Genomic DNA, 11,819 nt, shown 5'->3' on the forward strand with positions numbered 1-11,819 from the left:
TCTGTCCTCCTGACTTCCTGCCTGTCTTCCTGACTTCCTGTGTCTTCCTGCCTGTCTTCCTGACTTCCTGTCTGACTTCCTGTCTGTCCTCCTCACTTCCTGTCTGTCTTCCTGTCTGTCCTCCTGACTTCCTGTCTGACTCCCTGTCTGAATTCCTGTCTGTCTTCCTGTCTGTCCTCCTGAATTCCTGTCTGTCTTCCTGTCTGTCCTCCTGACTTCCTGTCTGTCTTCCTGTCTGTCCTCCTGACTTCCTGTCTGTCTTCCTGTCTGTCCTCCTGACTCCCTGTCTGTCTTCCTGTCTGTAGACTCGACTCCAGGAGAGGAACGACCCTCCTCAGCTGCTGGTGGACACCAAGTCCGTCTTCCCGGTCCTCTTCCCGTACACGCCGTCCGCCCTGAGCCTGGAGTCCCTCCACATCCCCGCCTCGCTCGGCATCGACTTCCTGGTCCGGGTCTAACCGGGTCCAAGCGGACCAGGAACCGGCATTTAGTCAGAGTCGTTGGCCTAACAGACCGACCAGAACCAGACCGACCAGAACCAGACCGACCAGAACCAGACCGACCCAACAGACCCACCAGAACCAGACCGACCCAACAGACCCACCAGAACCAGACCCACCAGAACCAGACAGACCCAACAGACCGAACAAAACCAGACCGACCAGAACCGGACCGACCAAAACCAGACCGACCAGAACCAGACCGACCCAACAGACCCACCAGAACCAGACCCACCAGAACCAGACAGACCCAACAGACTGACCAAAATAGACCAACCCCAACAGACCGAACAAAACCAGACTGACCAAAACCAGACCGACCAGAACCGGACCGACCCAACAGACCCACCAGAACCAGACAGACCCACCAGAACCAGACAGACCCAACAGACCGAACAAAACCAGACCGACCAGAACCGGACCGACCAAAACCAGACCGACCAGAACCAGACCGACCAGAACCAGACCGACCTAACAGACCCACCAGAACCAGACCGACCCAACAGACCCACCAGAACCAGACCGACCCGACAGACCGACCAGAACCAGACCGACCCAACAGACCCACCAGAACCAGACAGACCCAACAGACTGACCAAAATAGACCAACCCCAACAGACCGAACAAAACCAGACTGACCAGAACCAGACCGACCAAAACCAGACCGACCAGAACCAGATTGACCAGAACCAGACTGACCAGAACCAGACCGACCAGAACCAGACCGACCAAAACCAGACCGACCAGAACCAGACTGACCAGAACCAGACCGACCAGAACCAGACCGACCAGAACCAAAACGACCAGAACCAGACCGACCAGAACCAGACTGACCAGAACCAGACCGACCAGAACCAAAACGACCAGAACCAGACCGACCAGAACCAGACCGACAAAAACCAGACCGACCAGAACCAGACCGACCAGAACCAGACCAACAAAAACCAGAACGACCAGAACCAGACCGAACTAACATTAGGAGGTGAGAGAGGAGAACAGACAAGGTGCTGAAGCAGCTGCTGGAGGAGGTGGAGGAGGTGAGGGTGGAGGTGAGGGTGGAGGAGGTGGAGGAGGGTGACGGAGGAGGCGACGGAGCCTGGAGCTCAGTCAGACGCAGCCGTTGATGATTTGACGTCTGAAAGTTTTTCTTGATTTTTTTTTCATTTTTAGTTTAGTAGTTTTAGCCTTTGAAGTTTTCCGGATGCTTCTCTGTAACGCGAGTCTCGCTCCGCCTGACGGAGGTTTTCCCGCTCCGCCTGACGGAGGTTTTCCCGCTGTGGAGGCGGAGCCGCTTTTTAAAACTGATTGTTTTTACTGGTGTGATTTAGTTTGTTTGGTGAAATGAATGAAAACCGGCAGAACTCGGATCTGTTTACCCCCGTGCCATGAAGTGACGAAGATGAAGATGATGACGATGAAGATGATGCAGAAGATTCCTTGATTCTGATTGGCTGGCAGGTTTTGTGTTTGTTTTTTAGCGAAACTTGAATAAATAACATGAAGATTAACATCAGCTGTGTCGCCTCCTCATTCCCCACCGGTTCGCACTGCACCACCTCCAGCGGGTGGAGGCCTGTGGGTGGAGGTCTCGGGTGGAGGTCTCGGGTGGAGGCCTGTGGGAGGAGGTCTGTGGGTGGAGGTCTGTGGGTGGAGGTCTGTGGGTGGAGGTCTCGGGTGGAGGCCTGTGGGAGGAGGTCTGTGGGTGGAGGTCTGTGGGTGGAGGTCTCGGGTGGAGGCCTGTGGGTGGAGGCCTGTGGGTGGAGGTCTGTGGGTGGAGGTCTGTGGGTGGAGGTCTCGGGTGGAGGCCTGTGGGTGGAGGTCTGTGGGTGGAGGTCTGTGGGTGGAGGTCTGTGGGTGGAGGTCTGTGGGTGGAGGTCTGTGGGAGGAGGTCTCGGGGTGGAGGTCTGTGGGTGGAGGCCTGTGGGAGGAGGTCTCGGGGTGGAGTCTGACACTCCACCAGCAGTGTGCAGTTCCTCCACCCAGTTCTGGTAACTCGACACTAAACAACACGGTGACATCAGCAGCCCCAGCAGCCAATCAGAGAGGAGTGTGACTCGTCTCCCGGGTAACAGCAGTGTTTGAGGAAGAGGAGGAGGAAGCGGAGGAGGAAGAGGAGAGCAACAGACGCAACAGACGGTGAGTTTACTGACTCGCTCTGTGTGTGTGTGTGTGTCTGTCTGTGTGTGTGTGTGTGTGTGTGTGTGTGTGTGTGTGTGTGTGTCTGTCTGTGTGTGTGTGTGTGTGTGTGTGTGTGTGTGTGTGTCTGTCTGTCTGTCTGTCTGTGTGTGTGTGTGCGCGCGCGCGTGAGCGTGTGTGTTTGTGTGTGTCTATCGCTATGCTGTGTGTGTGTGTGTGTGTGTGTGTGGGTGTCTGTGTGTTATTGTGTGTGTGTTTGTGTGTGTCTAACGCTATGCTGTGTGTGTGTGTGTGTGTGTGTGTGTGTGTGTAGCCATGGCGGGGACAGCCAGACACGACCACCAGATGATTGTGGAGGCGAAGCGCCGACTCAGCGTCTGTCAGGATCCGGTGGAGAGACTGAGGCTGCTGTGTCTGAGCAGAGGGTCAGCAGGGATCAAGGGGCTGGGCAGGTGACACACACACACACACAGTCTGATACACACTCTGATACACACACACACACACACACACACACACACACACACACACACACACACACAGTCTCGTATTTCTATCCTTGTGGGGACCGTCCATTGACTCCCATTCATGTCTAGCCCCTAACCCTGACCCTTACCCTAACCCTAACCCACACCACAACAAAGCCTAACCCTAAAGAAATGTTTTTGACCTTTTACTTTTTTCAGTAACAACAACATGGTCAAGAAAACACTGTTTCTCCTACTTAGGACCGGAAAAAGGTCCCACAAGGCACGTCGTTCCACGTTTTGCTATCCTTGTGGGGACATTTGGCCCCAACAAGGATAGAAATACGAGAACACACACACACACACACACACACAGTCTGATACACACACACACACACACACAGTCTGATACACACACACACACACACACAGTCTGATACACACACACACACACACACACACACACAGAGTCTGATACACACTCTGATACACACACACACACACACACACACACACACACACACACACAGCCTGATACACTGTCTGATACACACACACACACACACACACACACACACACACACAGTCTGATACACACTCTGATACACACACACACACACACACACACACACAGTCTGATACACACTCTGATACACACACACACACACACACACGCACAGACACACACTCTGATACACACACACCAAATCACTCTCTCAAGACCTACAGGACCTTCAGGGTCCTGGACTGAACGTGTCCTCTGTCCCTCAGGACCTTCAGGGTCCTGGACTGAACGTGTCCTCTGTCCCTCAGGACCTTCAGGGTCCTGGACTGAACGTGTCCTCTGTCCCTCAGGACCTTCAGGGTCCTGGACTGAGCGTGTCCTCTGTCCCTCAGGACCTTCAGGGTCCTGGACGATAACAACAGCCGCTCTTTGGACTTCAAGGAGTTCCTGAAGGGTCTGAAGGACTTCGGTCTCCTGCTGGACCGGACGGAGGCCGCCGCCCTCTTCCAGCACTTTGACCGGGACGGGAATGGAACCATCGACTTTGACGAGTTCCTCGTCACTCTGAGGGTAAAACCCGTCCACACACACGGGTCCTGTCCCTCCGGTCCTGTCCCTCCGGGTCCTGGTCTTCTTAGGTCCACTCAGGAGAACGTCCAGGAACACTCAGCAGTCAGACGGCGGGAACCCGTCCCTGGTTTGTCTCTGGGTGGTCCTGGGTGGGGTCACAGGTTTGATACCAGCTGAGGACAGGGGGGACAGGTGGGGACAGAGCCAGCTGTGCTGTCCATCAGGACAGGAGGCTGGTGGACGTTAAGGGTTCTTCTGGTTCTGTTCCACGTTGGACAGCAGCCGCCGATGTCCAAGGCGCGGACGGAGGTGGTGATGCAGGCGTTCCGGAAGCTGGACAGGACCGGAGACGGCGTGATCACGGTGGACGACCTGAGGGACGTCTACTGCGCCAAGTTCCACCCCAAGTACCAGAACGGGGAGTGGACGGAGGAGCAGGTCTTCAGGACCTTCCTGGACAGCTTCGACTCCCCCAACGACAAGGACGGCAAGGTGACGGAGCAGAGGACAGGACAGGACAGGCCGGGTGGAGGAGGGGGACGGAGCAGAGGACAGGACAGGCCGGGCGGAGGAGGGGGACAGAGCAGAGGACAGGACAGGCCGGGCGGAGGAGGGGGACGGAGCAGAGGACAGGACAGGCCGGGTGGAGGAGGGGGACGGAGCAGAGGACAGGACAGGCCGGGTGCAGGAGGGGGACGGAGCAGAGGACAGGACAGGCCGGGTGGAGGAGGGGGACGGAGCAGAGGACAGGACAGGCCGGGTGGAGGAGGGGGGTGGAGGAGGGGGACGGAGCAGAGGACAGGCCGGGCCGGGTGGAGGAGGGGGACGGAGCAGAGGACAGGACAGGCCGGGTGGAGGAGGGGGACGGAGCAGAGGACAGGACAGGCCGGGTGGAGGAGGGGGACGGAGCAGAGGACAGGACAGGCCGGGTGGAGGAGGGGGACGGAGCAGAGGACAGGACAGGCCAGGTGGAGGAGGGGGACGGAGCAGAGGACAGGACAGGCCAGGTGGAGGAGGGGGACGGAGCAGAGGACAGGACAGGCCGGGTGCAGGAGGGGGACGGAGCAGAGGACAGGCCGGGTGGAGGAGGGGGACAGAGCAGAGGACAGGACAGGCCGGGTGCAGGAGGGGGACGGAGCAGAGGACAGGACAGGCCGGGTGGAGGAGGGGGACAGAGCAGAGGACAGGACAGGACGGGTGCAGGAGGGGGACGGAGCAGAGGACAGGACAGGCCAGGTGGAGGAGGGGGACGGAGCAGAGGACAGGCCGGGTGGAGGAGGGGGACGGAGCAGAGGACAGGACAGGCCGGGTGGAGGGGGGTGCGTCTCCATCCCCTCAGAGAACTGTCTCCGTACACGTCCACATAGGAGATGCAGTGGAGGGACAAAGACAGAGCGGAGACACAGTGGGGACATAGAAGACACATAGTGAAGACACAGTGGAGACAGAAGAGAGACAGACAGGAGAGACACAGTGGAGACAAAACTGATAGAGCAGAAAAGTCGTCCTGACGGCGTCTCTCCTGTCCCAACGTCCCCAACATGACGACCTTTGACCTCTGACCTGCAGGTGACCCTGGAGGAGTTTGTGAACTATTACAGCGGAGTGAGCGCCTCCATCGACAGCGACGTCTTCTTCATCCTCATGATGAAGAACGCCTGGAAGCTGTGAGAGCAGGAGTGAGCAGGAGTGAGCAGGAGTGACCTGGAGTGAGCAGGAGTGACCTGGAGTGACCTGGAGTGAGCAGGAGTGACCTGGAGTGACCTGGAGTGAGCAGGAGTGACCTGGAGTGAGCAGGAGTGACCTGGAGTGACCTGGAGTGAGCAGGAGTGACCTGGAGTGACCTGGAGTGAGCAGGAGTGAGCAGGAGTGACCTGGAGTGACCTGGAGTGAGCAGGAGTGACCTGGAGTGAGCAGGAGTGAGCAGGAGTGACCTGGAGTGACCTGGAGTGACCTGGAGTGAGCAGGAGTGACCTGGAGTGAGCAGGAGTGAGCAGGAGTGAGCAGGAGTGACCTGGAGTGAGCAGGAGTGAGCAGGAGTGAGCAGGAGTGAGCAGGAGTGACCTGGAGTGAGCAGGAGTGAGCAGGAGTGACCTGGAGTGACCTGGAGTGAGCAGGAGTGACCTGGAGTGAGCAGGAGTGACCTGGAGTGACCTGGAGTGAGCAGGAGTGAGGGGTTTCGTGTAGAATCAGAGCTTTTGTTAGAGGTCAGATCAGTCAATGCTGTCCCCTCGTCCCTTGTCCTGACGTCTCCTGTCCGTCTCCTGACGTCTGGAGGCTCGGATCAGGTTTCTACTTCCTGTCTGAAACGCTGACTTCCTGTGAAATAAAGGAACTTGGAACCGACAGTCCCGGCGTCTCTGTCCTGATGCTGGAAATCTTTAACTGAGACATTTTGGACGTGTCCTGACGCCGTGGCGGGTCCACCGCATCACTCCTCAGAGCAGGACGACCGGAGGACGAGGACACCGTCCACCACAGAGACTCCACCCACCAAACTCCCTCTGGCTGTCCGTCTCCCGCCGCTGCTCTGCTGGACAGACTGCTGCTGCGTCCTCGTCCTCCGGCCGCCGTAGATTTGAGGAACCTGGACGGCCTCGGCGGTTCCGTCTCGTCCTCCAGCTGTTCCTCGTCCAGCGGTTGTGGGACGGACGGCTGAGACTCCAGACCTGTGGAAGAACTGAAATTCTCTCAGTTTTGATTTCCGGTGCTGAAAGCAGAGCTGCATGTTCTTCCCAGAAAACAGTGACGCCTCTGAGCGGCCAATCAGAGCAGCTGAAGCCAGCCTCTGACCGGCCAATCAGAGCAGCTGAAGCCAGCCTCTGACCGGCCAATCAGAGCAGCTGAAGCCAGCCTCTGACCGGCCAATCAGAGCAGCTGAAGCCAGCCTCTGACCGGCCAATCAGAGCAGCTGAAGCCAGCCTCTGACCGGCCAATCAGAGCAGCTGAAGCCAGCCTCTGACCGGCCAATCAGAGCAGCTGAAGCCAGCCTCTGACCGGCCAATCAGAGCAGCTGAAGCCAGCCTCTGACCGGCCAATCAGAGCAGCTGAAGCCAGCCTCTGACCGGCCAATCAGAGCAGCTGAAGCCAGTCCGAGCTGCTGGACGGCGGTGGGGACAGTCAGTCCGTCCCTCAGGAGACGGGAGTCGAACCGGAGGCCTCAGAAACTCGACAGCCATTAAAAGACGGGACATTTTTAAAGTAATATCAAACTTCTTCACTTTCTGATGCTGAGCGACCATCATTAAACCAACCGACACCCACAGAAGAAGCTCTGGCTGCCAGAGAACCCAGAGGAGAGGCCGGCGGGCCACACGGCCCCCGGAGAGCTTCACCAGTCTTTAAACCACTCCGGAGCCCCACTGTTGCTGAGAATGTCCTCACATTCGGTGGAGAAAGGCTCTCCTCCTCAGACTCTATGTTCAGCTAATATTTCACTAATTTTGAAAAAAGACAAGCCCCCGATAACTGCAGTTCGTATCGTCCCATCAGCTTCACGAATGTTGATAGAAAACTTGTATCAGAAATACTGTCCAAAAGACTCGAAATTTATCTCCCAAAATTAATCGACTCTGATCAGACTGGTTTGATCAAAAACAGGACACGGTGTGCAAATATGAGGACTTTATTCAATCTTATTCTCAGGAGCCATCTTCTCCGTGTGACGTGAACGTGTGAACCAGAGCGTTTCAGGGTGGGAGGGGCTTCCTCTCTGAGCAGCAGAACACCAGGAAAGCTCAAACACAGGCAGGAAGGAAAAACACGCTTTGGGGAGTTTTGGTGAGAACAGAACTGGAACAAGGTTAAAACATACAGACAGTGAATTTCTCCTGATACAGCCTCTTTAAATCCTCTGAGTTCTCTGTGGGTCGATCACCCGACAGGGCGGCCCGATCTCACCTTTAATTTTGCGTTAGCAGGAGAACCCCTGGCCGAGGCTATCAGATCTCACAATCGTATTAAAGGACTCAAAATGAACAATAAAACTTTTAAGATGGCACTTTATGCGGAGGATATTCTGCTGTTCGTCTCTGACCCTGAAGTATCAACACCTGAACTGATGACAACAATTCAAAACTTCTCAATACTTAGTGGCTATAAAATCAATTTAAGTAAGTCAGCTGTGCTCCCACTTGGTTAATGAAAGGACCCTCCATCTTTAACTGACTTTCCATTTTCCTGGTCCACTTCGGGATTCTCCCATCTGGGAATAAATATTTCTCCTTGTATCGACACAACACTGAAATCTAATTTTCAGGATGTTTTCAAGAAAATTCAGAATGACCTTACTCGGTGGAAAGACTTACCAAGAAGGGCGTCAGTTTGTTTTGAAACGTGGGCGGGACAACCAATGGCAAAAAGCCACTTTGGAGCTGTGTGCCTGTGTGTGTGTGTGCGTGCGTCTGCATATGCGTGCGCACATCTAAAAAGACTGACAGTATATGTGTTCACTCACCACAGCTGAGGACTCGCTTTAAGAGAAAGGCGCACCGTGGTTCTTCTGGATAAACTTTTCAGTGACTTTCATTCATTTTGATTTCCGATTGTTAGCTTTAGCTTTAGCTTTAGCTTTAGCAGCGCCGAACTGTCACGTCTCCCTGTCAGTTTCTAATCAGGACCCGCCCACATCGGCAGCAGCCAATCAACTCTCAGTTTACTTGTCGAAATAAAATTGCTCGGTCTCATTGAACGCAGCACTACGGAAGAGCATCAGGGCCACCCTGAGACATTTTTTTAGAAGAGGTAAAAAAAAAGGTCATCATGAACTTCGAGAATAAAGTCGAAATGTTGAGAATAAAGTCGAAATGTTGAGAATAAAGTCGAAATGTTGAGAATAAAGTCGAAATGTTGAGAATAAAGTCGAAATGTTGAGAATAAAGTCGAAATGTTGAGAATAAAGTCGAAATGTTGAGAATAAAGTCGATGTCCCAATGGGCCATTTTCACAGCTCCACTACTTCCTGAAATTAACTGTCCACATTCATTTCCTGTCTTGCATTATTGGCCAAAATGATTAATCCAGGTGTGTCTTGTTGCAGCAGTCTAAACCAGACACACCTGGATTAATCAGTTTGGCCAATAATGCAAGACAGGAAATGAATGTGCACAGCTATTTTCAGGAAGTAGTGGAGCTGTGAAAATACCACATTCTCTTTGATAAATCCAGTGAGGAGAGACAGCAGAGCAGAGCGCTGCAGCAGAGTTTGTACCAACTTTGTGTTTCAAATTCAAGTCTCATTAATGTTGCTGTTCAACCCAACATTGAAACTTATTCTGGACTCAGATCGTGTTTTAAACTGATTTTATTTAGTGACTGAAGTGAACACATTTTCAAAGGATGGATTTCATGACTCTGATAACGAAGTTTTCAAACATAACGGCTTCATCATATATTACCAAGACACCACAAACACTTCATGTCCCCGGAAAAATAAAATAATAAAAAATGCAACTTAGTCCTCACACCTCTCCAAAAAATAATGAACCAGAGTTTAAAAAAAGATATATTTCTAATTAAAAGTTCTTTAAAAGACATGGCAGAAATTCACATTGATTGCTGCATTTAAAATATTTTGATTGAATTCTTTATTTTAAAGTGAATTAATGCAGCCCCTGTAACTCCCTCCTGCCAGGCTCCAGTCCTGCAGGAGTCTGGAAATCTACAGAAAGTCATTTCTTGTGCCGGGCTGCCTGAGATGATCGGGTCCGACGGTCTCTCTCTGGTCCTGGAGGTTCTGGTTCCTCCTGGAACCAGCAGAGCAGGTGGAGCTGGGGGATGGATCAGGCAGTGGTGCTTTTCCATGTACAGATCATGATAAAAACAATGATCCTCGCCTGTTAACGAGCTTCTCCTTCAGCTGCTACTGGAGCGACAGACGGATCAATAAAACACAAGGCGTCTTCATTCCTGAAGACTTGATGGTCAAAGCAGAAGCAAAAAGTCTTGTAGAAACTGAAACACATTAGAAATTATTTTTATATTAATGTAAGAATAAAACACATGTTATTTATAGACTGGAAAAAACTTTTAAAAACATTTGGGGACAAATATCACTGCTTAATAGAGGAAAAGTGAAATATTTAATAATAAAAGAACAACAGAAAAACAGACGAAGCTCTTGCTGTCAAATCTGCTCATCTGATCTGTTCACCATCGAGAACCCTGCCTTGCTTCCAGCCATAAAAAATAAACTTTTACAGCTTTTGAAGAACAAAAATGAGCTTATTTCTATTTATTTTATGCACAGACAAGAGATGAACTGATCACCAGTACCTGAATGAGGAAGTTGCGAATTGAACCCGGAGATGGACTCCACTGTTCCTCATCTGCTAATCAGATTCAAGCTTCAATAATAAATCCTTCATCAATTCTTCCACTAAAACGCCTTTGTTCCACCTCGGTGATGTAGCTGGAGAATGAGCCTGCAGTGAGGGGGCGTGGCCTCAGTATGAAACGTCAGCTGGCAGGAGAACTGTCTGGGTGCAGGACTTCACAGTTCCACTTTATTCTCGAAATTCTATTTCAACTTTTTTCTCAACATTTCAACTTTTTTTCTCGAAGTTAATGATGAGATTTTTTTCCCCATTCTAATTTTTTCCTCGCGGGTGGCCCTAATGCTCCTCCGTACAGCACAGATATTTCAGATCGTCTTATAGAAATTATAACATTTTACCTGCAGTCCTTTATGTTGACTCCTGGGGGCGCTGTGCTCCACCTGCCTCTAATGACCAGTCACCACTGCTCTGAGTCCTGCTTGAGAATGTGACTCTAACTGACTTTGTTTTGGTATGGCTGCTGAGAATTATTTCACATTGTAGGCCTGAAACTTTAACCCAACTGTGTTGAACTTCCTGTTGAAATCAGCTCCATGTCAGATACATCAGCTCCCTGTCAGCTGGATTTACAGCTCAGAGAGAACACAGAAACAAACCCCTGAACTCTATCATCACTAATAGGAACAAGGTTAAAGCATTTCCAGAATAAAAGAATAAACCTCGGCTCACTGGAGGACAGCTGGAGCTACATCAGACCACAGGCTGTTACCAGAACATGTTATATCTGTGACTGGATGAATCTTGACTTCCAGCCTCACCATCCATCCCACTCAAATAGAACATTTCACTCAGAGTAAATGGAAATTTATAAAAACAGTCAGGCAGCCACAGCAGAAACACAATGATCAGTCTGATGACTCTTTGTCAACTTTGCCACAAAAACCTGGTGAATCAGCAGAAGATGAACAACATGAAGCCTCATTGTCTGACCTTTGTTTTTGAGAGGTTGGAAACATTTATTATCATTATTATTAGCTTTAATTATTGGAGCAAAGCTCTGACGTGACCTCTTCCTCTCCTGCTCTCTGGTGTTTCATGGAAGGTTCGACTCTGCTGTGCTGCGTTCACTGCCTCCTGTACAACCTGCGTACGGCCAGTCACTCTGTTTCCTTCTCTCAGTAACACAATCTGAGGAAAGATCTGATCACAAATCAACATGTCAGAAAGAAAAAAGCAGCCGACATCAGAGGAGACAGTCTGTTAATCCACAGAATCTCCATCAGACGTCCTCAGATAGCTTTAGACTGATGAAGCGAATGAACCAACTCCACACACACTGACATGTCTTCGTCCTGGTAAAGATGCT

General features: G+C 51.9%; 2 protein-coding genes across 4 annotated transcripts in view; both read left to right on the forward strand.

The window, feature by feature from the left end:
• LOC115384846 (unconventional myosin-Vb-like) overlaps window positions 1-911 on the forward strand; it is a 10,273-nt gene extending 9,362 nt beyond the window's left edge. Inside the window, exon 7 of the mRNA XM_030087034.1 lies at window positions 306-911. Within this exon, the coding sequence (XP_029942894.1) occupies window positions 306-458 (153 nt within the window). The 3' untranslated portion in view covers window positions 459-911. The remainder of the gene's footprint in view (window positions 1-305) is intronic.
• Window positions 912-2,621: 1,710 nt separating this feature from the next.
• capslb (calcyphosine-like b) lies at window positions 2,622-5,956 on the forward strand. 3 transcript variants are annotated; one of them, XM_030087036.1, is made up of 6 exons: window positions 2,622-2,636; window positions 2,950-3,088; window positions 4,001-4,178; window positions 4,458-4,670; window positions 5,748-5,857; window positions 5,896-5,956. In XM_030087036.1, exons 2-5 carry the CDS (start codon window positions 2,952-2,954, stop codon window positions 5,847-5,849), a joined length of 630 nt encoding a protein of 209 aa, XP_029942896.1. In that variant the 5' UTR covers window positions 2,622-2,636; window positions 2,950-2,951; the 3' UTR covers window positions 5,850-5,857; window positions 5,896-5,956. The 3 variants fall into 3 exon arrangements, with proteins under 3 accessions (XP_029942896.1, XP_029942895.1, XP_029942897.1); XM_030087035.1 differs by having other exon boundaries at window positions 5,748-5,948; XM_030087037.1 differs by having other exon boundaries at window positions 4,461-4,670; window positions 5,748-5,948.
• The last annotated feature ends 5,863 nt before the right edge of the window (window positions 5,957-11,819 follow it).

Source organism: Salarias fasciatus, unplaced genomic scaffold, assembly GCF_902148845.1.
Source record: "Salarias fasciatus unplaced genomic scaffold, fSalaFa1.1, whole genome shotgun sequence".
Lineage (NCBI taxonomy): Eukaryota > Metazoa > Chordata > Actinopteri > Blenniiformes > Blenniidae > Salarias > Salarias fasciatus.